This window comes from Cornus florida, unplaced genomic scaffold (genome assembly GCF_030987335.1).
Source record: "Cornus florida cultivar Cherokee Brave unplaced genomic scaffold, ASM3098733v1 CherokeeBrave_3.0.0_Hap2_Chr04, whole genome shotgun sequence".
Classification (NCBI taxonomy): Eukaryota; Viridiplantae; Streptophyta; class Magnoliopsida; order Cornales; family Cornaceae; genus Cornus; species Cornus florida.
The window spans coordinates 95326935-95354008 of record NW_026775574.1 but is presented as its reverse complement, the minus strand read 5'-3'; the positions used below and the strand labels follow the sequence as shown (position 1 = coordinate 95354008).

General features: G+C 38.0%; 1 protein-coding gene and 1 pseudogene across 1 annotated transcript; one reads left to right on the top strand and one right to left on the bottom strand.

Moving 5' to 3' along the window:
* Positions 1-302: 302 nt before the first annotated feature.
* Positions 303-1121, bottom strand: LOC132305403 (uncharacterized). The gene has a single exon (XM_059803045.1). The coding sequence runs from the start codon at positions 1119-1121 to the stop codon at positions 303-305; it is 819 nt and encodes a 272-aa protein (XP_059659028.1).
* A 4191-nt stretch (positions 1122-5312) lies between these two features.
* LOC132305402 (cytochrome P450 736A117-like) lies at positions 5313-26954 on the top strand (annotated as a pseudogene).
* Positions 26955-27074: the final 120 nt, after the last annotated feature.

Here is a 27074-nt window from a genome sequence, read left to right as displayed (position 1 = left end):
TTTAATTCATAACCATAAGAATCAAGTTTCGGAACTGAAATAAGGTTTCTAGTAAATACTGGAACGTAAAGTGTATCTACTAAATCCATAATGAAACCAGTGTACAAAATTAGACGTAGAGTCCCAATGGCCTCAACATCTACTTCTGTTCCATTTCCCAATGTAATGGCCCGCTCTCCTTTATTTAGTCTCTTGCTTGTAAGGTATCCATGCATAGAATTTGTTATGTGAATACTTGCAGTAGTATCAATCCACCAAGTGTTTGGTGGAACATCAACAAGGTAAGATTTATAAGACGTAAATCATTGGGTTTTACCTTTCTTTTCCAACCAAGATTTAAAACCCTGACAATCTTTTCTCACATGACCTTTCTTATGACAGAAATGGCAACGCATCTTATTATCTTTCTTTTGGACTTGGTGAGCATCAACATTAGCATGTGAAGTTTTTTTACCTTTACCTTTCTTAAACTTCCTTCTATATGGGCCCCCAATGATAAGGTGAGCCATATCGGGTTTTTCAGCTTTGAGCCTCTCTTCTTCTTGAACACATATGGCAATCAACTCGCTCATCTTCCACTTCTTTTTCTGCGTATTATAATTAATTTTAAATGGACCAAATTGGGCAGGAAGAGAAGTCATCATGAAGTGAACGAGAAATCCTTCAGAGATTTCCATGTCCATTCCTTTCAATTGAGAGGCCATATCATTCATCTTCATGATATGCTCAGGAACACCACTTTGACCATTATATTTCATTGTCATCATTTTCATCATTAGAGTACTAGCAACAGATTTGGAAGTACCTAAAAATTGTTCTTCAACTGATTTCATATAGCTCATTGCATTATCAGAGTCAAAAATGGCTCCTCTAATTGTAGGCATAATTGAGCTTTTCATAATCATTAGACTCATGCGATTAGAGCACTCCCATTTTTCATATAAAGCCTTTTGTTCTATAGTACTTTCAACAGTAAGCTTTATAGGTGCAGGCTCCCGTAATGCATAGTCTAAATCCATACAACCGAGAACAATTCCAATATGTTCCTTCCATTTCTTAAAATTTGTTCCACTTAAAGCCTCAATACCAGACAAGTAACCAGTAATTGCAGTAGGATTCATAGTTGCAAAGAAATAATCTAACTAACAATATGTCATGCATGCAAATTAACACCACACTTTCAATAAATCAAACTAAAATCAAAATTAGTTAAATATAAAATCAATAGGTTTACCATATCATCATAAGACACCAATAATGCAATTGTAATTCTTTCGTTGGGCAGAAATACAATATATTATTAGTATATTTTCAAATATATATATATATATATAAGACATTAAAATCATCCTTACCTATGTCACCATAAATGAGGTTGACAAAGATGTAATGCATATCATATTCCTTATAGAATTATTTCACCTTTGGGCAAAAAAACTCCAATATGCTTTACATTAATCATAACATTCATTTAACCATAGTGATCCACCGTTGGACTGATCATATCTATATATGGTTTATAATATTGATCCTCCGTTGGGCTTATCAATACTACTTCAAAATTGAACACTTCATAATGTTAACCAAAAAATAATTTTATAATATCTAATCATCAATATTGTGCATTAATTGGGTTATACATAATCAAGTATCAAAATAATCTATAGAGATACTCAAGAAATTCATATAAGTTTCATGTATCAAAATTGAGAACTATGTCTCTGATACCACTTGTTAGACATAATAAGAAATACTTTAACAATACAATAATTAGCCCATTAGGATTCAACTTTGATGCACAAAAACACAATGAGTAATAAAATGTAGAAGTGGTAGATATCTCACCTTGATCCATTATGAGTAAGAGATTTTGAATCTTAGTTATTGATACTGACTGAGCCAAAAGTTAGATTCCATCTATTCTGAATAACCAATTTTGAAATTATAAGATCTTCAAACCACTTCTCCCTCTATTGTTAATGGGTACTAATTGTGGTGTTTCATTTCACAATTCACGTTATAAGAGAGTATAGTTTGGGACCCTTTTATATAACATTAGTTCATTAAAGTTAGTCTTCCCATAAAAGACTTTTATATTTTCATAAGAACGCCAAGAGTTACAAGAAATCTTAACTCTTCATTAGTTATTCATTAAGTGAACAATAACTTCAAGAGTTACTAAAGGATCACTTAACTTTTCATTAAGTGACCACTAACTCAAATTCCATTAGTGAAGTATTAATCACTTAATAAATAAAAGAGTATTTATGTAACTCAAATTACATTAGAAGTCTATCTATTTTTACACTTTTGGTTTTTCATACAGGTGCACTTAATATTGGATCACCTTTCAATTAATTTCTTAAAACCTTCTTCATGGAAGTATCTAATATAGCATATGTATAATAATGTAAAGGCCACATAAAAAAGATAAATTTTTAACATAAAATACATATATGGGAAGCATGGATGAATTGATAATTAATAGTATGGATAAAAACATACTTTTGGAGCCATGGATGAATTGCCAAGACATAAACAGATTGTCATTTAATAGGCATGGTTGATTTGCCAAAGTATAAATGTATTACTTGTAGAGGCATGGTTGAGTTGCTATAGTATAACTAAACATACTTCTAGAGGCATGGTTGATTTGTCAAATCATAAATCAATATTTGTGGAGGCATGGATGAGTTGCCAAAGTATAAATAAATCAATATTTGTGGAGGCATGGGTGAATTGCCAAAATATAAATAAATTGCTAGATAAGTTAGATGATTAGATATACACCTATGGATATTGTGTTTATAAGTTAGAGGTGATAAATATTGTTATATTATAATAAACTAATGTTTAAAGGATAATATATTATTTTATAGTATTGATAAAATAATATTAGTGAAGGCATGGATGAATTACCAAAATATAGATCTTTGTTATGTAATATTTATAAATAAAATCATACTGGATATTGTTAAAATCATTATGTTCACATTATGAGTTTTCTTTTAAAAGGGGAATGTATTTGATGGTTAATTTAAATATGGAGGTAGTCTTGTGATTGGTTATGGTCTTGAATTTCAAGGATTATATTGATGAACATATTCTTTATATATTTATATATATTATATATGTATCATCTTATATTAAAGGTTAAAAATTTAATTAGGATGATTTTGGTTAGAGATGTTTTATTTATTAGTTTTCAAAGGTTTGGTAGAAGGAACTTGCTCGTGGGTCTAACCCACGATTTATTTTTCAGGTTATTAGATGTTCCAGTCTCGAGGTTGAGGATCCGCAGCTTGGAGACTGTCATTCATCTACTCATCTTGTTTACTTTTTAGTGTTGTTATTTATTGTTAGATGTTTGGTAAATTAATAGTTTATTGTTGAGGAGTCTTTGACTTATAGGATTTCCGAGTTGTATTTAAGAATTTTAAATTCATAAAATTTATTTTTGTAAAGGAGGTATTATTTTATTAATAAAATTTCATTCAGCGATTTATTTATTCTTTTTATTCTTCATGTATTCTATGTTTGTTTAAATACTAAATTATTTTGATATTCCATTTTTTTTGGGTGTGGGTCTGGCCAACCTACACGTGGAAATTAGGGGGTATCACTTTTAGTTAGTTTGAAATTGTTGAGATTAGAATCTTGGATCTCACTGATTCTAAAACTTGATGGAGAATTGAGTTTGCTGTGCTGAATTTCTTTTGGAAGATCCTTCTATTTCGCTCGATCCAGGTATGGTACACCAAGGAAGCCAAACTCAGTTTGGAGATGGAATGACTATGGTATTTTGAGTTTCCCTTCCAATGATGTGCTGCCCAATTGATCAGCTCTGGCCATGAGGAGGGCTGGATATGAAATCCACAACGTGCTTGAAGGAATGCCCACAAGGGTTTGACAAATTGGCCCTGAAAGAATAAATGACTGTGGGTTTCCAATTCAGTGTTGCATAGGTAGCAAAGTGTGGAATTAATGTGGGAGGTACAACTTCTATTCAGTGTAGGTAGCTTCTGCTGGATTGCCACCCACAATGTAAAAGAGTGCCTTGGGATGGATGGTTTTGACCAAACAAGATGTTGCCAAGAGAGGGTTGTATGGTGCTTGTTGAAGTGTTTCATAGTATTTGCAATGGAGAATTTCCCATTGTGGGATGGGAGCCACATTGTTTTGTCATGTGTATTGGTTTGGGGGTTCGGAAGGTTAGTAGTTTGCTGTAATTGTGGAATGATGGAAGTTATAGATGGTGGGAAGGACAGGAATTGTTGATAATGAAAGTGCTAACCTTAGTTTTGCTGTGAAATCCGGAATTGTTGATTACCTGGCTGGATGACAAGTGATGAAGAGGACCAAGATGGCACCAATTGTCAAACCAAAAATTGGATCTTGAACCATCTCCAATTTTTAGGTTGACAAGAGGCTCGATTGTTTGCCTTAGGCTCAATAACCTTCTCCAATTCGTGTGCACCCCTAATATTCACACGGTGCATGGTTTAACTTCATCAAAAACTCATCTTTAGTTCATACTTCATTTTTTTTAAAAAAACTAAAAGTGATAGGCCATAGGAGAAATTTTACAATACTCCGGATATTTTGTTAAATGGTATCTCTGGTGATCAAAGCTTTCAATTTTCTTTAGTAAATAAAAAAGTGAAGAGTTTTGAGATAAACAAGAAGCTTTTGGCGAAGTGGTATCACTAGTCAAAATACTTCAAGAGCATTTTGGAAGGTGGGAATTGTAGGAAGGTGTTTTGTTATCGGCCACCCAATAAGTCTCATTTAACTACTTTGTGAAAACAAATATCAACGTGTCTACATCTAATTTTCTTATTGAAATTTGGACTTTTTACAAATGTACCACTCCATTGATAGATACAGATATGTGTATATATACATATATATCATTTAGTAGTAGATCATATATAATGTGATTATGTGAGGCGGCTGGAGGATCAAAATGCATCATTGAAAAACGTTGCATTATTGTTTTTCTTCTCATCTTTGTGAATTTCGTATTTGGTTAGCCCGATATGAGATCACAGTTGCTTGTCACGATGCAGAATTATATTCTATCAAGTGGAAACGGAGAAACTGATGTGACCGAATAAATTGACATAACTTAATAATTCAATGAACAAGATTTAACATATATAGTTCAACATTTCATTCAGTTGACGACACGCCGTCGATCTAGCAGCTGAAACTATACTTACACGCAATTAAGGTTTAGTTTTCTATTGATTCTAGAGCCAAAAAAAAATGTCGTTCTTGTTCCACTCTTTATTTTACTCCCTTCTTCCCTTGTTCTTCTCCTTAGTCTTCCTTCTGAAATGGTTGTCCAATCCAAAAACCAAAAGAAATCTCCACCTTCTCCATCAAAGCTGCCAATTATTGGAAATCTCCACCAACTTGGATTAAGCCCTCATCGCTCCCTCCAATCATTAGCTCAACAATATGGCCAGCTCATGCTGCTTCACCTCGGCAGCAAGCCTGCTCTCATCGTCTCCTCTGCTGATGCAGCTCGCGAGATCATGAAAACCCATGATCTCAACTTCTCGAACAGACCTAAATCAAGAATTCCCAGTAGACTTCTATATGACAAGGACAAGGTATTCTCTCCATACGGAGAGTATTGGAGGCAACTAAGAAGTATTTGTACGCTTCACCTTCTTAGTAACAAAAGGGTTGAGTCTTTCCGTAGTAGAGTGAGAGAAGAAGAAACAACCCTTATGTTGGAGAAGATCAAACAGTCGATCTTCTTCTTCTTCGCCAGTAAATTTGACAGAAATTTTAATCTTACTGACAAGTGAAATTCTTTGTCGCGTGGCCTTTGGAAAGAAATACAGTGACCGCGGGGAAGGTGATATAAAGTTAAAGGAGCGGTTTAGTGATTTTATGGAGGTCTCGGGTGTTTTCAATGTGGGGGAGTGTTTATTCCATTATTTTACCCAATGAAAAAGAGACAAGTGGCGAGTTTTGACAAAGCTTACCATATTGGTTTAATATTCTAATTGTCCAAGGAAAAGAGGATATGACATGAAATTGTTAATGTGGTTTCTTAAATAGAAAAGAGGTACGTGACAAGTTTCAATCTTGCCATGTTAGACTATAATATTGAATAAATATTTCACAATATTTAAATTATGGGAAATTAAAGAATAGTGGCGAGTTCCACTAGGACTTACTAAACTTAAGATATAAAGTCCTAAAAGAACGAGAAGATTGCATGAAGATATTGCCATAAGTGCAACCTCATGAGAAGGCTAAAGTCAAAGATTCAAACAACCAATAGTTTATTGACACATGGCGAGTTTTATTAGACTTGCCACGGCAGATTAATTTTGTTTGAATTTATTTGGAAGATCCTATTAATATAGGATACCAATTAAATGGGAATTTTTCATTTTTTAGAACAAAGTTGACTAAGTCACAAGAGGGAATTTGGAGGCAATATTTTCTCCTTATTTTTAGGAGACATCAGCAACTGCTCAAGCCAGGTTAACCTTTTTGCTAAAATTTAGCAGAACATAGGAATTCAGTTTATTTCTTTAAATACATATATATAAATTTTAGCAAAAAGGTTAACCTGGCTTGATATATATTTAACCCATGATGGAGTAATTTTCGTGAGCCCATGATGCCCTGAATTCTAATGAGGCGAGATTGAAGAGAGATTGCTAGAATTTGGGAAATGCATCACAACCATGACGCCATGAAGCAAATATGGAGGTTTTAGCCTGAAGTCAAGGAAAGCGTGGTCTGTTGAAGGAAAGAGAATAGGTTGGATAAACTAACCACGATGCGGAAGCTCCTAAAATCAAGGAGGTCATGGCGCCATGAACTCCAAAGGCCAGAAGGAAAGTCTCAAGATGGAAGTTGCCAAAAGAATCATGGAAACGTGGTCTGCTGAAAGAAAGGGACGTGGGAATAAGTTATGGAAATATATATATATTATAAAATCCCACAATCAAGCAGTTGCTGTAAATTTGGAAGCCACGGCGTCATAAAATTCAAGCCCAGAAAGGAAGGTTTGGTTGAGGGAAGTTGCAGAAAATCCGAAGGAACGTGGTTATCAGAAGATCGTGGGCAATGATGTATATTTCTAGATATATATATATGTATATATATATATATATATATATATATATATCTTGCCCATGAAGAGAAATATCGCTGAAGTCTTGGGGCCACGACGTCATGATACAAAGACTAGAATGGAAAGTTCAACTAGAAAGAAGTTACCCAAAGCTGGGAGAACGTGGTCTACAAAACTTCCTTATATATGCATGATATATATTCGTAAGGAGGAAGTGAAAGACTACTAGAAGTCATGGGACACTTGGCTAAACAGGAATATATTGGTTAAAAGTGGTGGAAACCTATAAGGAAACTACCACTAATCAAGGGAAGTTATCAAAGGTCATGGGTGACAGGGTAGCAGTTGGTGAAATCATGTCTGAAGTTGAGAAAAGGAGTTGACATCGTGAGGAAGAAGAACAAAAATCATGGGACACTTGCCAAGTCACAAAGAGAACACGTACGAATTTATTCTAAAACTACCCATGACGCAAATTCGTTGAAGACTAGAGAGGGCGTGGTTGAAGTCTACAACAGAAGATGGATAAGATGGAAGAAGTTACAACGCTGAGGAATCATGGGATATGTGGCAGTCCGGAACCATTCCACGTGGAAGCTGCTGAAGTTGCCACACCTAGTTAATGCATGCATGGAAAACTCTACAAATAGAGCACTTATGCTTCACTTGCAAACCCTGTTCAAATCACATAGCAAAACAGCACTTCAATTTCTTACATTCATGTAATGCACTTTTAATATGTTTAATTCAAGTCCTGCACTTATTATTCCTACTTTCCAGCACTTTACTTTGAAGTCATGCACTTTCAATACAACTTTTCTTTCCATTAGCCATAGTTCAGTCTATAAGTCCTTTTTCAAGGCAAAAAGAACATTTGAAGGTGGTAATTCCAGTCCTTCATACAATCGCCTGATCTCTACAATCTCCTACTGGATAGTTGTTCAGATATCTACTTTGGAACGACAGCAGTTCCTGGCATGCCCGAAATCCACTCCTACTTTCCACTCACCTGGAAAGTGGAACTAGTGCTTCTCCGCGAGCCGAACATTCTTGGCACGCCCGGCGGGACATCTAGACAGATTGTTCAATGGCCGATGGAAGAAGGCAAGGCAAGTCTGTCCAAGACCCTGCTGACCTAGAAGGGATGCAAGTCAGTGAACTTCCAGTGGAAAGTTCACGATTCGCACCTGATGAAAATGATATGGTGGAAAAATTTGCTTAAACAATGGCAAATGGACCCATCATGGACAACATCCGCATGATGGCAATGTAACAAGATAGGTTTGCGCAAGACGAAGCTAGAGTCACCTAAGACTTCGCCAGAGTTGCGCAAGATCAATCTAAGGCTAGTTAAGACCATGCAAAAGTCACTTTTACTAATGAGCGGAAATTAGAAGAGACGGTGGACTGAATCTCTTAAAGGTTCGAGTTTATGTTGGAAAGGTCCTTTGGAGGTTTGTCTCAAATTTTGGCCCCTTGGCCAAACAACTCTGAAGGGTCTCAACAGTTTGCCTTTTAAGCTAATAGGCCGGCCACGTTTGTTGAAGGGAGTTTCTTTCAGCAACATGCAGGGCCACTCCCTTCAACTCAGTAACAGGTGCAGTCCCTTCCAATGGCACAAACTCACATCCTGAGTGCACCTGTGACTGCTCCAGTGGCACAGATGACTGTTCCACAAGTTGCGCTCATGCCAACCATTCAGCAAGTTCAGAATTCTCCACCAGTGGCATTTCCACAGCAGACTTGGCGTGATCAGCCTGGCCAACCATGGCCATACCACGTCCCTCAAGCACAAAAGAATGTTTCACCTGTGAACATTCAGCTAGCCGCACCTATTCCAGCAAGGCCACCACCTATGGTCATTCCTATGGCGGTTGGGGGGCAACCTTTTCCAAGGGAGCCACTTCTTGACCAAGGAGGAAGGAACCATAGTAGGAACAATTATGTAGATGCCAACCCCTTGCTTATGGCAGGTGGGGGGCATCAGGTGGCCAATCAACCTCAAGGTTGGCCAGACAACAACCCTCCACAACCTATGACGCTTGATAGAGGCCAATTTGCAGAATTCCTTCAACAGGAATTTGGCCTAACTCGAAGGGGTGGAAAGCTAACTTACAGAAAGCCTTATCCAGAGTTCATTGATGAAGTTGAATTTCCAAGGAATTTTAGAATTCCAGAGTTTGTAACGTTCAATGGAGAGCGCGAACAGTCTACCTTGGAACATATAAGTCGGTTCACTGTTCAGTGTGGAGAAGCAGCAGCCAATCCATGGCTGAAAGTACGCTTGTTTCCAAATACACTGACTGGGTATGCTTTCAGGTGGTATTCCAACTTACCAGCCAACTCCATTCAAAGTTAGCAGCAATTTGAGGATTTATTCCATACTCAGTTCTATAGAGCTGAGCTTAAAGTGTCGATGGTAGACCTTTCCAGACTTCATCAATTACCTGGAGAGTCTGTGATAAGCTTCCTTTCCAGATTCAGGTAGGCCAAGTTCAAATGTAATTTGTCTTTGCCGCCGGAAGAATATGTGAAGATGGCTGTGAAAGGCCTAGAATTTGAACTTCGCAAGAAGTTTGAAGGTGTACAGTTCCATGACTTGTTCCACTTGGCTGGCAAACTGGCTAAGTATGAAGAGCTCCTTCGTGAGGAGTAAGATAGGAAGAGCTCTTCCAAGGGCACCTACTATCGTGATCTTAACTATGAGGTGTATACCACTAAAACCGAAGGGGAGTTTGAGGTCAACGTAGCCGAGCTCAATATAAAGAAGGCCTATACTTATAAGGCCTTGACAAAACCAAAATCAGTTACGGCCAACTTGCAGGCCGCCTCTGGTTCCAAGTGGAAGGGGGCAGACCCTTCCAGAAGCTATTCTTTTGATATCTTTAAAGCTGAACAAATTTTTGATTTGCTCATGGCTGACAAGCAGCTAATTTTCACAACAAGTCACAAGATGCTATCGGCTTCAGAAATGGCCGAGAAGGAGTATTGCAAGTTCCACAATTCGTGGAAGCATTCCACTAATAATTGTGTTATCTTCCGCAACATTGTGCAAAAGGCAATCGAAGATGGCCGTTTGAAGTTTCTAGAAAAATCAGAAGTCATGGGTGTTGATGAAAATCCTTTCCCCAAGGTTTTTACAAAAAACGTTGCTTCTATGGTTCCGGAGCATTCCAAAAAGGAGGTGGACTTGGTAAATCCAACGACCAGTGGAAGGTTGGAAATTCCAAAGGCGGCAACATCTATGGAGAAGACAGTAGCTGAGTTGGAGAGGTGTAATATCCCTAATTTTAAAAGGATAGTCCTGTCATTTATTTAATTGTTTAATCTTTTATTTAATTGTTTAATTGCGTGTTATTCTATTAATTGGTTATTTTAATTGTGTGTTTCTTCCATGATTATTTAAATTTGATTTTGTTTTAATTAATTGATTAAATTATTTTGTTTTCTTTTATTAAATTGTTTTAAATTAAATTGTTTTATGATGTTTTATTTGACTTAATTGATAATTGGGTTTATTTAATTAAATTGGTTTAAATTAGGATTGTGTTTTCTATATATTCACGTATTAGCCGACATAGGTTATAACTTAAGTTATTCTTGGGCCGACTAAGTGTTGCATTAGGGCTCAAATTATACAAGGATTAGGGTTGGACTACTACGCCTATATATATGACCTTATGTGGGTTTAGAGTTTGAGAAAAAATACATAAAACTCTATTCCCGTATACAGTGATACAGAGAGTTGTGAGAGCAGAGAAACAGAGAGGGAACTTGAGTATTATACAGAGAGGTTCAAGGAAGGTTGGACGGGGTGTTTTCTGGGTTGAACCAAGAGCGTCGAAGGAGTAAGACAGTAGTCGACGACGTTGACGGACAATTTAGAGACGGAGGTTTAGAGTTTCAAAGTCTGAAACTCAAGGCAAGTCTCTGTTCCACTCTATCTCTTTAATCTGTGTTCTGTACATGCTTAGAAAGACTCCAGGGATTAAACCAACATTAAAATGGATTAAATAAATGTTTAAATTTATCTTGAATGCATGTTTAAACTGTAATAAATCTCGTGAACCAAACTGGTGTAAATTCAAAAAGTTTCTGTGATTTGTTGCATGCCGTTCTTGAGTTTAAGCTTGGTTTAATTGGGATTATTGTTGCATGTTGGGGGCTTTCAAATAAATCTGGGACATTAAATAAACACCAGAATAGGGGTTTAAAATACTATAGAGGCTCTGGACTTCACCGGAGGCGAAGAAAACGAATGGGTTAGGGGATGCGGCTCTCAAAAGAGGAGAGCCGGCTCACCAAAAGGGTAGAGCCGGCTCTAGGACTTGTAGAGCTGGCTCTACATGGGGTAGAGTCGGCTCCATATGAAGTGGAGGCGGCTCCACTAAGGGGGGAGCCGGCTCCAACTTTCTGGAGGTGGCTCCAACCCCTTTTCTTGAGGTTTTGCGTGGTTCTGGGTCCGGTTTGGCCTGTAGGAAGGTTTCTAGGTTGGTTCAGGGAATGTGGATGATCTGTATAATTATTCCAAAGATGTATAAACTGTTGGGAAGCATGTTGATGATATTATGTTGAAGTATGCACAAAGATAAGGTTCAACATTAAACTTGTTTGGGAAACAGTGGATGAAAGGATTGAAACTAGTATATTGTTCTTACTATTTTCTGAAACAATTGGGGTTCTTTGTCTAAATTAAAGACATTAAACATGTCTTAACTGTGTACAAGTATATAGTTATTTATCCGGAAACATAAATCTATTTAGCTGGAATTAATTGATGATTACCTTTTCCGTTGATTGCATTAATTATGGTTCTGTTTGGAGGAATTAAATGTGCAGTTTTATTTCATGTATTTAAATGACTGGAATTGAGATTCTAAAATTGTTATTGGATGCATAATTTAGTTATACACATGTTAAACTGTAATTATGCAAATTTTGGAGTATGGTTGATTAGTATCTGATACTGTTTCCATCAACTGTGTTAACTGGAGGAGCTAAATGTATAGTCTTTTCATTTATATCAAGAACTGTAATGGGATATCTAAATCTTATATGGGATACATAAATTGGTTGTGTACATGCTAAACTATATTTATGTTTATTCTGGGATGTGGTTAATAAGTAATTTTACGGTGTTATTAACTACGAAAACTGGAGGATGGTATGCGCCGGTATGGGACGGTGTCATACTAGGTACGGATTAGTTCAGACACTAAGCCCTACCTAAATTTGAATTAAGGTATGGATTAATCATAAAGATTAAGTCCATCACCAACATATGTCATATCAATTGTGAATTGAATGATCCACTATGGTTTCAGGATGGATTTGTTATACATATATCAGACCACTACACAGATGGATGGTATTATATAATAGGAGGAGTACGGACTTGATATATATATATATATATATATATATATATATATATATATATATTATATGGTGCCGTGGTATGAGCTTGAGTCTCATGACCATGGTTAGGGCGCGTATATCGCCTAGGATGAATAACTGGACATAGGTGTTGTTCCCTGGTAGGTCTAGGTACTCATCCCCACCTTAGGGTGCGTATTTGCATGTTGCCTTCTATTCAGGCTGAAACAAACCTACTGGACTAGCGAGCATCTTATAGTGTGTACTATATACTTATATGGACTACTTTAGTTATTGTTGAGTCTTCCTAGGATGTATCTGCGTATCGGATTACTATTTGGATTGTAGTAGGATCAGGACTTGCATGTGGGCCTGACCCATTTCTTTATTTTTCAGGTGTTCGTTAGTTCCAGGGTTAGAGCTTGGACGTGCAGAGCAGATACAGATATTCATTCCTCCAACTATGTAGGAATTTTCTTTATGTTAGCTTTAGTTTTTATTTCTGTTTTTCAGTTTCGGTTTGAGAACCTTTAATAAGGGGTCCAATGGATGGATTTCTAAGTTGTAAACCTATGGAGTTTGGATTTAACAGATTTCAATAATTATATTATTTTAAGGATTTTCTATTAACATTCTTCAGTTATTATTTTATTTCTTATTTCATCTTGTATTTCGTGTTCGTTATAAAATATTAATTGTTTGATATTCCCTCGGGTTTGGGCCTGGGCCTGATCAACCCACGTCTCGGATCCGAGGGGTATCACAAGAGGCAACTCCGAGAGGCCCAGATTGCTTTAATCTAACAAGGTTGTTGCCCTAAGTGTAAAGTTCAGAATGAAAGTTGCCGTAAAGACTTTTCAAAAGAGAAGTAGAATGAGAAGCCATCTAATAGTGACAGGGGTCAAAAAAGGAAGGTCCATGACCAGCTAACTTTCCAAAAGGTGGAAAGTACAATTGCTGTGACCATTCCAGAGAAGGGAAGCTGGGTCCATACAAAAAGGAGACCAGAGTTCCATCCGAGGGGTTTGGAAGGAGTAGGGCTCCTTATGAGGCAAGGCCTCGTTCTAAGGAAAGGTATGAAAACAGTAAGTGGCATGGCAGAACCTCTGAAGGTGACTGGTATTCCAGGCCAAAGTTAGCCTCGGAAGTATGGGTCAGAAAGGGGAATGAGCGTCTCCGACCAAGAATGATTTAGCCTCCCATCTTGCAAAGTAACAGATGGGAGAGGCTTGATCATCCCAAGTTCCCTATCTATGATGATTCCTATATGACTCGCACACAAAAGCGAAGGCAGCAAAAGAAGAGGGCTGATAGAAGAAGGTTATGGGAGAAAGACCATGGCTGGTCCAACTGGCCAAAGAAGACTACTAAGCCATCAGTCTTATCAGAACTTCCATCTACAGGAAAGGAGAGAGATGTTGACAATTTGCTAGATCTTGATTCAGAGGTTGGAAATTCCTTGACTATAGACAATCCTCCTACGAAAGATAAAACAGATTTGGAAATTCCCAGCAGTTCTAATAGCAGCAAGAAAATCTGTTTTGGGAGCCTTCCAGGTGAATTTACTTGCAATATGGTAGTGGTTCTTCCTTTGTTTTTTGAGCCTCAGCTAAACAGCCCAATTCAATGGAAGGAGATGTAGTAAATACAAGTCCTCCTATGGAAAGTCTTGGACAGTCTAGTTCTGGGCCAACTAATATAGAACTAAATAATGGTATTCATATATAGGAGGTCTTTGAAGATGAAGCTGAGCATCTCCAGAAATTAAAGGGGGTTGTGATTGAAGAGAACAGCCCCACGAGGCCAAAGAAAATTGTGCTGGAAAGCCACCATATGGCATGACTCAGCAGCTCAAACCTTTGTACATTAAGGTGTTGGTGGAAGGAAGGCCCTTGGCAAGAATTCTGGTGGACAGTGGTTCGGTGTTGAATGTTGTTCCAGTCAATGTTATGTGCATGCTCGGAAAGTCTCCTGAAGATATCATTCCAACTAATGTATCCATTAGTGGATTCACGGGAGGAATAGTAAAGACGTAAGGAATCCTACCGTTGGAGTTAATGGTGGGAGATAGAACTTCCATCACAGCCTTATTTGTTATTAAGTCTATAGCGGCTTATAATTTGCTCTTAGGCCGCAAATGGATTCATCCAAATTTTTGCATTCCATCTTCGTTCCATCAAATGCTAATATTTTGGGATGGATATGAGGTAAAAGTGGTGGAAGCTGATAGCTGGCCATTTATGGCAAGGGTTTACCATGCAGATGCTGAATTGTATAGTGAAGAATTCGTTCCTATTAGATTTATTAGAAAGGATAGCAAGGGCTGTCCAAGGAAGGCCACCATGAGAAGGACTCTTATAGAAGAAGATGTAAGGGAGCTTTTCCAAGAAACACCAAGGCCAATAATTTTACCCAAGGTAGGTGTTCAGCAATACATCTCAAATAAAAGTTTTTATGGAAGAGAAACCTAAAGAAAATAGAATACTTGGCCAGGCGGTTAACTGCTGCCTTGCCAGGTTGAAAGCATATCTAGCCGAACTATGGTTGGAAAGGGCTGCTGTTGCTGGTACTTCATTTTCAACCAATGTTTTGGAGATTATGGAAGATACTAAAGATAAGTTGGATGTTATCCAGCTGACAGACTTGAAGGCGGCACCAACAAAGTTAGATGATCTCAAGGCCGAAGTACAAGATCCACTTTTGGAAGTTAATCTTGGAACATAATAGGACCCTCGACCTACCTACATCAGTAAGCTTTTGGAACCAAACTTTAGAGAAGAATTGATTTCCTTACTTGAAGAATACAAAGATTTCTTTGCATAGACATACGAGAAAATGCCAGGACTTTCCAGAGAGCTGGTAGAGCATAAGTTGCCAATTAAGGAAGGTTTCAAGCCTTTTAAGAAGCCTCCAAGAAGGATGTCCCAAGAAGTTATTCTATAGGTCAAAGAAGAGATAGAAAGGCTACACAAGGCTGGTTTTATAAGAACCGCCAGGTATGTTGATTGGATTTCTAATATAGTTCCAGTTATTAAGAAAAATGGCAAGCTAAGTGTATGTGTGGATTTTCAGAATATCAATCTTGCAACTCCAAAAGATGAGTATCCCATGCCTGTTGCTGACCAGTTAGTATAGTCTACTACCTTTCATTTATGGATGGACATTCCGGGTACAACCAAATTTACATTGCAGAGGAAGATATTGCTAAGACAGCCTTCAGATGTCCAGGTTCCATTGGAACCTTTGAATAGGTTGTTATGCCATTTGGGTTGAAGAATGCTGGAGCAACATATCAAAGGGCCATGAATACCATATTCCATGACATGATTGGCCATTTCTTGGAAGTCTACATTGATGATGTGGTCATCAAATCCTCGGTTAAAGATCAACATCTCCACAATTTGAAGATGGCTTTTGAAAGGATGAGGCAGCACAAGTTGAAGATGAATCCTTTGAAGTGTGCTTTTGGGGTTTTAGTTGGAAATTTCCTAGGTTTTTTGGTCCACCAAAGGGGTATTGAGATAGATCAAAATAAAGCAAAGGCAATTATTGAAGAAAAACCACCATTTTCCAAGAAAGAGTTGCAGCGATTCCTCGGCTAAATTGGATATTTAAGGAGGTTTATTGCCAACCATGCTGGAAAGACTCATGTTTTTTCCCCATTGCTGAAATTGAAGGATGCTGAGGAATTCAAGTGGACAGAACAACACCAACAAGCCTTTGAAGGTTTGAAAAGCTACATGGCCAACCCTCCAGTGCTGATGCCTCCAATCAAGAGGCGGCCTTTAAGATTATACTTATCGGCCGCCAATGAGTCCATTGGAACTCTATTAGCTTAGAATAATGAATGGGGGAAAGAGCAAGCCATCTATTATCTAAGTAGGGTGCTCACTCCAGTGCAATGTAGGTACACTTCCATTGAAAAATTGTGCCTTTCTTTATACTATGCTGCTATAAAGTTAAGAACCTATATGTTGCCAGTGGCCGTATATATCATTTCTCAAACAGATTTGATTAAGTATATGCTTTCAAGGCCTTTGATCACTGGACGCATTGGAAAGTGGTCATTGGCCTTAATGGACTTTTCCTTTAAGTATATTCCACAAAAGGCAGTCAAAGGAAAGGTGGTAGCAAAATTTCTAGTAGATTATCCATCCATTAAGATAGATTCAGAAATATGTGATGAGGTGGATAATCTCTACCTTGACTACACACCTTGGACTCTCATGTTTGATGAATCAAGCACTCATGATGAAGGTGGAGCTAGAATAGTCATCATATCTCCGAAAGGAAGGAAAACCAAAATTTCTTTCTTCTTGGATTTCAAGTGTACAAACAACCAACCTGAGTACGAGGCACTAATTATTGGGCTGGAGATTCTGCTAGAGCTAAAGGTAGAGAAGATCCAGATTATTGGAGATTCCAACTTGATACTTAGCCAACTATCTGAAGAATATAGATGTCTTAACTGGCATCTGAGGCCTTTCCACTATTTGGCCTTAGAGTTACTTTGCCAATTTGATGATTTCTAACTCAAATATTGGCCTAGACATTTAAATACGGAGACTGATGATCTGGCACAATTAGCCTCTCGAGTGAAAGTCCCACCGGGTGTAGAAGAAGCTCTGATCACAGTTAAAAGAAGAACTCTTCCTTCGGTAGAGTTACGGTATGAGATAGCAAGTCATTTCCAATCTGAAGAGCCAGAAATAGTCAAACCTGCCAATAAGCCTTGGGAGGGTTTCAATATTGATATAAATGGATTAGATTTGGATGATTGGAGAACACCAATTATCCAATTCTTGTAGGAGCCTAGCTCCAAAGTGGACAAGAGAATTCAGCTTTTGGCACCACATTACATCCTGATTGATGGGGACCTCTACAAGAAGAGTAAATAAGATGGACTTTTGTTAAGATGCCTCGGAAAGGATGAGTCCATAAGGGTAATGGCGGAATCACACCTTGGAATATGCGGAGCACATCAAGCTGGAATCAAGATGAGGTGGCTCCTTAGAAGGTATGGTTATTATTGGAAAGGCATATTGAAAGATTACATAGAGTTTGCCAAGACTTGTATTGCATGTCAAGAACATGGCCCGATCCAAAGAGTTCCAGTTATTAATATGCAGCCAATAGTAAAAATATGGCCATTTAAAGGGTGGGCTTTAGATTTTATTGGAAAACTAAGGCCTCCATCTTCAGATGGCCATACTCACATAGTGGTGGCAACAGATTTTTTCATGAAGTGGGTTGAGGCTATTCCATTAAAGACCTGTGAGCAGTCAACAGTGATTGATTTTATCAAGAAGCACATTATACAAAGGTTTAGAATTCTAGAGACTATCACCATTGACAGAGGTCTTTCCTTTGTTGGGAGCAAGGTCTTGGATTATTGTGCTAAGTGTGGTGTACAAGTGATCAGTTCTACTCCATATTTTGCCCAAGCAAATGGACAGGCAGAAGCTTCCAACAAGGTAATTCTCAACATCCTTGAGAAGATGATTGAGGATTATCCAAGGGAGTGGCATCACTTGCTTTCTGAATCTTTTTGGGCTTACAGAAATTCAAAAAGGTCAAGTACAGGCGTCACACCATATGTGCTTACATATGGACATGATGTTGTCTTTCCAATGGAGATGACTATCAGGTCTGCAAGGGTGCCTTTATAAAATAGGCTAACTCCACCAGATTACAACCATGCCATGTTAGCAGAATTAGAAGACCTTGATGAAGTTCGTCTCAATGCTCTAGATCATATTATTGCTCAAAAGAAGAAAGTTATGCGGGCATACAACAAGAAGGTCAAGACGAAGACATTTGTAGAAGGAGACTTGGTATGGCAGGTCAAATTTCCACTTGGAATTAAAAGTTTGGAGTATGGAAAATGGACTTCTAATTGGGAAGGTCCTTACTTGGTAGAACGAGTCCTTGAAAAATGGGCTTATAGATTAATGGATATAGATGGAGGGTCTCATAGACATCCTATGAATGGTGTGTACTTAAAAGAGTACCACCTTTCCATCTATGAAGATTGGAAAACAACACTCATTCAACCAGCCACATAATGTGGCTGGTACCACTTCTTTCCAAGTTACCAGAAAGTTGGAAAGGAGGAATGTTGACCATACTTTGGTCATTTTGGTAGCAAAGTCAAAATGGAGGAATGATTCATTCTAGTAAGTGGCTAAGTACTTGGAAACGTACATTGGCTAAAGTTAGGAAGCAGACTTAGTTGAATTTCCAAGATCAGCTGATTTCCTAAGTATGGAAAACTTCATTGAGGAACTGGCTACGCTACGTATTCCAGGTTTTGATCATACTGGAAATTGTTTATCTTGCTTGTATATATATGCATTTCCATTGTGGCAATTTCTTTTATTTCTTTGAATTTCCTTTGTTATGGAAAACCAATTATATGGCTATGCCTTATTGTAAATATATGTGAAGAAATTTTCCAGTTTCAGTGACTTAGAAATTTCATTTCCATATAAATTGTGTAAGAGGCACATACAAAGGGTTGGGAAATAGAGTGTTATCTCATTAGATACTGGATTTCATTACAAAATTCAAAAATGGCCTCCTAAACTTAGGATTGGCCATGCAAAAGTACCCATTACTTATTTCCTATCCACAAGTTTTCCAAAAACAACCACACGATAGAACCACAAAGAGAATCACATGAGATCAAATAGCAGCAAGAACACCTCCAAGTTCCATCCAAATTTTCCTTGTTTCTTCAAGAGTAACCAATGCTCTAGCTTTGGCCTCTTCGAATTTAGGAAACTCATCAACTCATTTTTCCCATTCCTTCTTTAAGGGTTCAGATGCATTGACAAGGGCACTAGCTGTTTGGTCCAATTCAAACTCTTCACGTTCCACTTGTTCCAATTCCCTTTGAAATTTAGCCAGTTCTTCATTCAGTTCTTCTTTCTTGATCATAAGTTTTTTAGCCCGATCCTTGATTTCTTGGTAGGATTCTAAGGAGAGTTGAAAATCCTCAAGAGCTTTATCTCTGAGCTTGGCTTCCTTTTCATACTCGGAAACTATAGAAGTACTGGAGCTCACATGGGCAACAATGAAATAGAGTTGGTGTTACAGCTTGGTCAAAGAAGCCTGGATGGACTCAGGAAATTTAGAATGTTTTTTGAGGGTCATAATAATACTGGCTAGACTTGAGTGGAAAGAGATTACATCCTCCACATCATGGGCAAGATAAGACAGCAACTTTTCTTTAGCCACCATGATAGCATCATCTGAAGGTCCTGGAAGTGTGAGGACACTTGCACTTGAAGTAGAAGTACTGGAAGATTTGGTGGCCTTGATCACTTTGTAAAGATCAGCTAAGGCTGGAAGGGCTCTCCTCTGCATTATAAAAGAGGTTGAGGTAGATAAGGAAAGAGTTGCTTGAAATGGAAACAAGTTTCTATTAGATAGAAAGAAAAAAAAGGAGGCGAAGTGTAAAGGAATAAAGACTTGCCTCTGGGATGGAAGGAGTATGACCAGTAGAAGTTCCACCAGTTCCGGAAGGAATGGATATTCCAATAGTGGAAGTTGGAACGGGCAAACTTTTCTCATTCTTGATGGTCAAACTTTCCATAATTGAAGCTTAAAGGGCTAAATCCTCTCCTTGTGTAACTTGTTAATTCAGGTGGATATTCATGAAATTGTGTCCCATAGTAGAGCCCTATTGGTCAAGTTGAAGTTACAAACATTTTAAAGTATAAAGTAATGAGATGGAGAAGGATAGGAATTGAGACTTACCAAAACAAGCTCTTTAGATGACTTTGGTTTCTTGTGTTTTAAGGAGTCTCCGGTTTGTTTGAACTCTTCTATTTTTTCTAGTTCAGGCATGATTTTCCTTTTAGCCTTTCCAATAACTTTTCCGGAAGGGCTACGCATTTTTAGGGCTTTGCTGGAATGCTGAGTAGTGGTTCACCCTTTGGAAATGTCGACTTCACCATCAAAAGAATCTTCATCAGAAGAGGATAGTTGGGGTTGAAATTCCTTTTTGACAATGGCTAGTCCCTGTAAAAGAAAGTATAAGTAAGGTCCAGAATATGGAACGGTTAAGTTCGGCCACATTGAAATACCTGAGAGGTTCTTCCTCTTCCCTTTATCCTCCTTCACTTCATCGTCACTTGAGGAAAGACTTTCAATACTTACATCACCACTTTCGGCTACACCCTCAATTTTACTAGTCATTATGGTGGCTTTCTCTCCACCTTCTTCCTCTTCACTTTCTTCGAGTATTTCCTCTTCTTCATCTGAAATTAACCAAGTCTCGGTATATGGAGGGTTGATGGATTTCAAAAGGGAATGGAATTTACAGTAAATACATTAATACCTGAAGACAGAGGCTTGAAAGATGCCAGTATGGAATCACAGACAGCCTTATGATTCTTGGTTCGGGTGGAGGAGATATAAGCTGACCACCATACATCGAATTCATTGGTTAATTGAGGCTTGCTAGTATGGCCTTTGAAATTAAAAGCTGTTCTTTCTGCTGCGTAGGCTTGGTCAATCGCTGCAAATTGATCAATATCTGTAAGACGAATACGTTGGTCAAAGAATCTGTTATAAGATTTGTAGGGTGGCAAAGGAATCATTTGGGTAAAGCCTATTTGCCTTGCTAGTTGGGATGGGTTGTAGAACTCAATGCCACAGAAACTATTCTTCAAAGTAGGTTTAACAGTGCTGTAATGGAGGTCAGGAGTAATAAGGAAGCTGGCCCAAATATTTTTCCAATCTTCAGAATGTTTCTTGGTAGACACTCCGAGAGATGGAACCAACCATGATGGCATGCAACCAATGGCAGTGAATGGATCAAAGAACTCATCATTTCCAGTCTCACATTTATTGTAGAAATATTCAAAGTTTTCAGCAAAGCTGAAAGGAGAAGGATCTGCGGTTGCCAAAGAATGGCACAGAAGGGATTTTCCAGTTGGAGTGATTAGGGGTGCAGTTCTGTTTTGGAAGTACACTTTAAGCCACATTTGGAACAACCAGAAGGAGCCTTGGAACTTTGAAAACTTGGAAGTAAGGAGATCGTGAAAACCTCTGTATAAATGAGAAAGTACAAGGGGAGCTAATGCTAAGTCTCCATTTCTGGCTAGGGAAACCACCATTTGAACAAAGTCTTTTGTGACTTGGCCAGATGGAACGCATAGCAAGTGGCCAGAAAGCCAACAAATCAGGAAAGCAATGTGCTCATCTTCTTGAACTGGGCCGGTTTGCTTACAGTGTTTAATAAAAGGGAGATGGGAGGAGATAAACTTCTTACTTCCAGTGGTCTTGGTTGGAAAGAGGAATTGTTTAACGAAGAGGGTGGCACTTACGTCATCTCCACGAGGCTTAAGACCTATGATGCAGCAAATATCTCTCAAAGTGGGGCACATCATTCCACATTTAAGATGTAGAGAATTGGTGGTTGAAGACTAAAAGAAAAGGGCTGGAAAGAGGAGGGTCGGATCAAGTGTTATGGAGGACTTACTGATTTGGATAATGTCATAGATGCCCTGTTTCTTCCACTGTAAAGAAATTTCCTCGTCCTTAGAAAGATGACTTACCTATGAAGACCAGGATGAATGATATATTGGCCAGTTTCTTATGTTGAATGAGGGTTTTACTCTTTTCTCTTTCTTTGAAATAGGAGGGAACTCTGAATCGAAAGGGAGTGGAGACTTACTAGAAGGGTAGAATTCGGCTAATTCAGAGGGGGCCACGTTGGCAAAGGCTGGACCCAATCTAACTGAGGAGTCTTTGAAGTGAATCAGAGGTTCAAGATGAAATCTAGCAAGGTTTAGAGACTTAAAGAGTACTTGAACTTGGTGACTGTGGCTTCAAATTTTGGTTTTGGTTTAAATAGAAGGAGCTGGCAGGGATGAGCTAGTAGTTGACTTGGAAGGTTTCTTGGGAGCCATGGTCTGTAATTTCTTCGTGGGTGGAGATGTTCTTTAGGGTTTCAGAAGGAGGAAAGATGATAGAAAGAGAGTTGGTGGCAAACGATAAGGATGGAGGGAATATATATATATAGAAACGATAAGGAAGGAAGTAAAGGCTGAGGGCGTTTTCCTAGGATGGGTGGTTGGGTTTTCAAAATTCAAAAGAAGTCTTAAAAGGTTTTGGAAGCTGGATGGTGTAATGCCATAAATGGATGAGAGGTTTATTAGGAAACGGAATGTGTTTGGCGGCTGGAAAGATTAACATGGGTAGAATAAAGAGATTAGCCGAATAACACGAATAACACGTAGAAGATTTTATTCATTTACGGTGACATCTTTCAAAGTCCAAGGACGCCTTTTGAGGAGGGGTAGTTAGAGGAGGACTTTCAAAAGGAAAAGGGAATAATGAGGATTGAGAAGGCTGACGGCTCTATACCATAAATAGTTTGGATCTCCTTGAAGATACGAAAATCAGTGGTTGGAGAGGATGTTCTCAAAATATGCAGGGGGAGCAGCCACGTGTTTCTTTTTAATGACTATCTTGAGTGTCCAAAAACCTAAGGGTACCATTGGAAGGGTTTTAGTTGGAATTTTGAAATTCAAAAAAGGAAAGTAAAGAGATCTTTATGGGAAGCAGCGAATAGGTCTTTTAGGGGCACACGGCATCTAGGAGATTGGTGATTAAAGGAAATTAATATAATGGAAGCCAAGAAGTTAGTTGTGGGTAGGGTTGGAAAATCAAGCGACCATGATGGTATTCTGATGGCGGAAATCAAAACCCACGCCTTATTTTCAAGTTGTTCTACAAGGCATGGAATTTGGGGGGTATATGTTTATTCCATTCTTTTACCCAATGGAAAAGAGACAAGTGGCGAGTTTTGACAAAGTTTACCATATTGATTTAACGTTCTAATTGTCCAAGGAAAAGAGGGTGTGACATGGAATTGTTAATGTGGTTCCTTAAATAGAAAAGAGGTACGTGGCAAGTTTCAATGGAACTTTCCATGTTAGACTATAATATTGAAAAAATATTCCACCTTGGAATATTTAAATTATGGGAAATTAAAGGATAGTGGCGAGTCCCACTAGGACTTACCAAACTTAGGATATAAAGTCCTAAAAGAACGAGAAGATTGTATGAAGATATTACCATAAGTGCAACCTCATGAGAAGGCTAAAGTCAAAGATTCAAACAACCAATAGTTTATTGACATATGGCGAGTTTTATTAGACTTTCCACGGTAGATTAATTCTGTTTGAATTTATTTAGAAGATCCTATTAATATAGAATACCAATTAAATGGGAATTTTTCATTTTTTAGAACAAAGTTGACTAAGTCACAAAAGGGAATTTGGAGGCAATATTTTCTCCTTATTTTTAGGAGACATTAGCAACTACTCAAGTCAGGTCAACCTTTTTGCTAAAATTCAGCAAAACGTGGGAATTCAATTTATTTCTTTAAATACATACATATATATATATATATTTAACCCACGATGGAGTAATTTTCGTGAGCTCATGATCCCTTAATTCTAATGAGGCGAGATTGCTAGAATTTGGGAAGTGCATCACAACCATGACACCATGAAGCAAATATGGAGGTTTTAGCCTGAAGTCAAGGAAAGCGTGGTCTGTTGAAGGAAAAAGAATAAGTTGGGTAAACTAACCATGATGAGGAAGCTCCTAAAATCAAGGAGGTCATGGCGCCATGAACTCCAAAGGCCAGAAGGAAAGTCTCAAGATGGAAGTTGCCAAAAGAATCATGGAAACATAGTCTGCCGAAAGAAAGGGACGTGGGAATAAGTTATGGAAATATATATATATATATATATATATATATATATATATATATATATGTATGTATGTATATATGTATATATTATAAAATCCCACAATGAAGCAGTTGCTGTAAATTGGAAGCCATGGTGTCATAAAATTCAAGCCCAGAAAGGAAGGATTGGTTGAGGGAAGTTGCAGAAAATCCGAGGGAACGTGGTTAACAGAAGATCGTGGGCAATGATGTATATTTCTAGATATATATATGTGTGTGTATATATATATATATATATATATATATATATATATATATATATATCTTACCCATGAAGAGAAATATCGTTGATGTCTTGGGGCATGACGTCATGATACAAAGACTAGAATGGAAAGTTCAACTAGAAAGAAGTTACCCAAAGCTGGGAGAACGTGGTCTACAAAACTTCCTTATATGTGCATGATATATATTCGTAAGGAGGAAGTGAAAGACTATTAGAAGTCATGGGACACTTGGCTAAACAGGAATATATCGGTTGAAAGTGGTGGAAACCTATAAGGAAACTACCACTAATCAAGGGAAGTTATCAAGGGTTACGGGTGACAGGGTAGCAGTTGGTGAAATCGTGTCTGAAGTTGAGAAAAGAAGTTGACGTCATGAGGAAGAAGAACAAAAATCATGGGACACTTGCCAAGTCACAAAGAGAACACGTGGGAATTTATTCTGAAACTACCCATGACGCAAATTCGTTGAAGACTAGAGAGGGCGTGATTGAAGTCTACAACAGAAGATGGATAAGATGGAAGAAGTTACAACTGCTGAGGAATCATGGGACATGTGGCAGTCCGGAACCATTCCACGTGGAAGCTGCTGAAGTTGCCACACCTAGTTAATGCATACATGGAAAGCTCTATAAATAGAGCACTTATGCTTCACTTGCAAACCCTGTTCAAATCACACAGCAAAACAGCACTTCAATTCCTTACATTCATGTATCTTTACATTCATGTAATGCACTTTCAATATGTTTAATTCAAGTCTTGCACTTATTATTCCTACTTTCCAGCACTTTACTTTGAAGTCCTGTACTTTCAATACAGCTTTTCTTTCCACTAGCCATAGTTCAGTCCAAAAGTCCTTTTTCAAGGCAAAAAGAACATTTGAAAGTGGTAATTCCATTCCTTCATCCAATCGCCTGGTCCCTACAATCTCCTACTGGATAGTTGTTCGGATATCCACTTTGGAACGACAGAAGTTCCTGGCACGCCCGACATCCACTCTTACTTTCCACTCACCTGGAAAGTGAAACTAGCACTTCTCCGCGAGCCGAATAGGGAGCATATCCCTGGCTTTCATGGTTGAATCATATCAATGGTTTGAATGGTAAAGTGGAGAAAGTTGCTAAAGAGCTCGATAAGTTTTTGGAGGGAGTGGTAGAAGAGCATATGGATCTTCGAAAAAGAGACACCGATGGTTGTAGGAGTGATGAACATGATGAAGGGCAAAAGGATTTTGTAGATGTGCTACTTGAAATTCAAAGGGACAGTAGTACTACTGCCTTTCCTCTTCACAGAGATAGCATTAAAGCTCTTATCTTGGTAAGTCTGACTTTATCTCTCTCACTAAAATTCATAGACACTTGCCAAATTGATCTAGGCATGAATTAGTTATAATGCCCATTGATTGTCTCTTTGATTTTTTTTTTTTTAATTTTTAATATTTTTTTTATAGAGTAATGACACAAAGTCCTAGAGTCCGACACATTTAATGAGTGAGAGATATGATGATATCATCATATTAAATATGATGTCATGATGATGTCATCCTCCACTAGTATAATACAGTCTACTTATCAATATTCTTTTGCATGATTTGCTAATAAACTCAACTTTGAACGCATAATGCTTCCCTAACACAATATTCTATGCCGATTGAAGGCCACTTCCTCTATTGCACACATTATTTATTAAGAAGGAATTATTATATAGTGACAATTAATATATAACTTTGCATACGATATTCTGCAAACGTAACATTTTCCACCAATAGTAATCGACGGAATTAGGAATTTATCACAGCCGTGTGATTTCGTTTTGTATGACCGACATTGACAATTTGTTGATTACAATATTTTGTTTCTTGTAGAATATGTTTACTGGTGGAACCGATACTACATACACAGCAATAGAATGGGAAATGACAGAGCTATTAAGACATCCAAAAGTCATGAAGAAACTGCAGAATGAGGTTCGAGGTATAACCAAAGGCAAAGATGACATAACCGAGGATGATTTAGAGAAAATGCATTACTTGAAGGTGGTGATCAAGGAGTCTCTGCGGTTATATACTCCAGCACCATTGTTAGTTCCTCGAGAAGCCATTCAAGATGTCAATGTAATGGGCTACGACATTGCAGCCGGCACACAAGTATTTATCAATGCTTGGGCAATTGTGTGGGATCCATTATTGTGGGAAGATGCTGAATTGTTCCGGCCAGATAGGTTCTTGAACATATCTATAGATTACAAAGGGAAAGACTTTCAATTTATTCCATTAGGAGCTGGTAGGAGAGGTTGTCCCGGAATCCATTTCGCGGAGCCTATTAATGAACTTGCATTAGCTAAGCTTGTTCATAAGTATGATCTTGCATTGCCTAGTGGAGCGACAGACCAGGATATGGACTTAACTAAAGCCCCTGGTGCATTTACCCTAAGCAGAAAGTACCCTTTACTCGTTGTTGCAACTCCATATTCTTATTAGGGCTAGTTTGGTGTGGTGAAATGAAATAAATTAAAGAAAGTGGAATGGAATGGTTTTTTCCATTCTTGTGTTTGGTGCCAATTTTAAAGTTAAAATCATCATTCTCTACTATTCTTGGAG

What these genes read in the sequence shown, in the direction of transcription:
- LOC132305403 (XM_059803045.1), bottom strand. Translation starts at nt 1,121, where the DNA reads ATGAATCCTACTGCAATTACTGGTTACTTGTCTGGTATTGAGGCTTTA.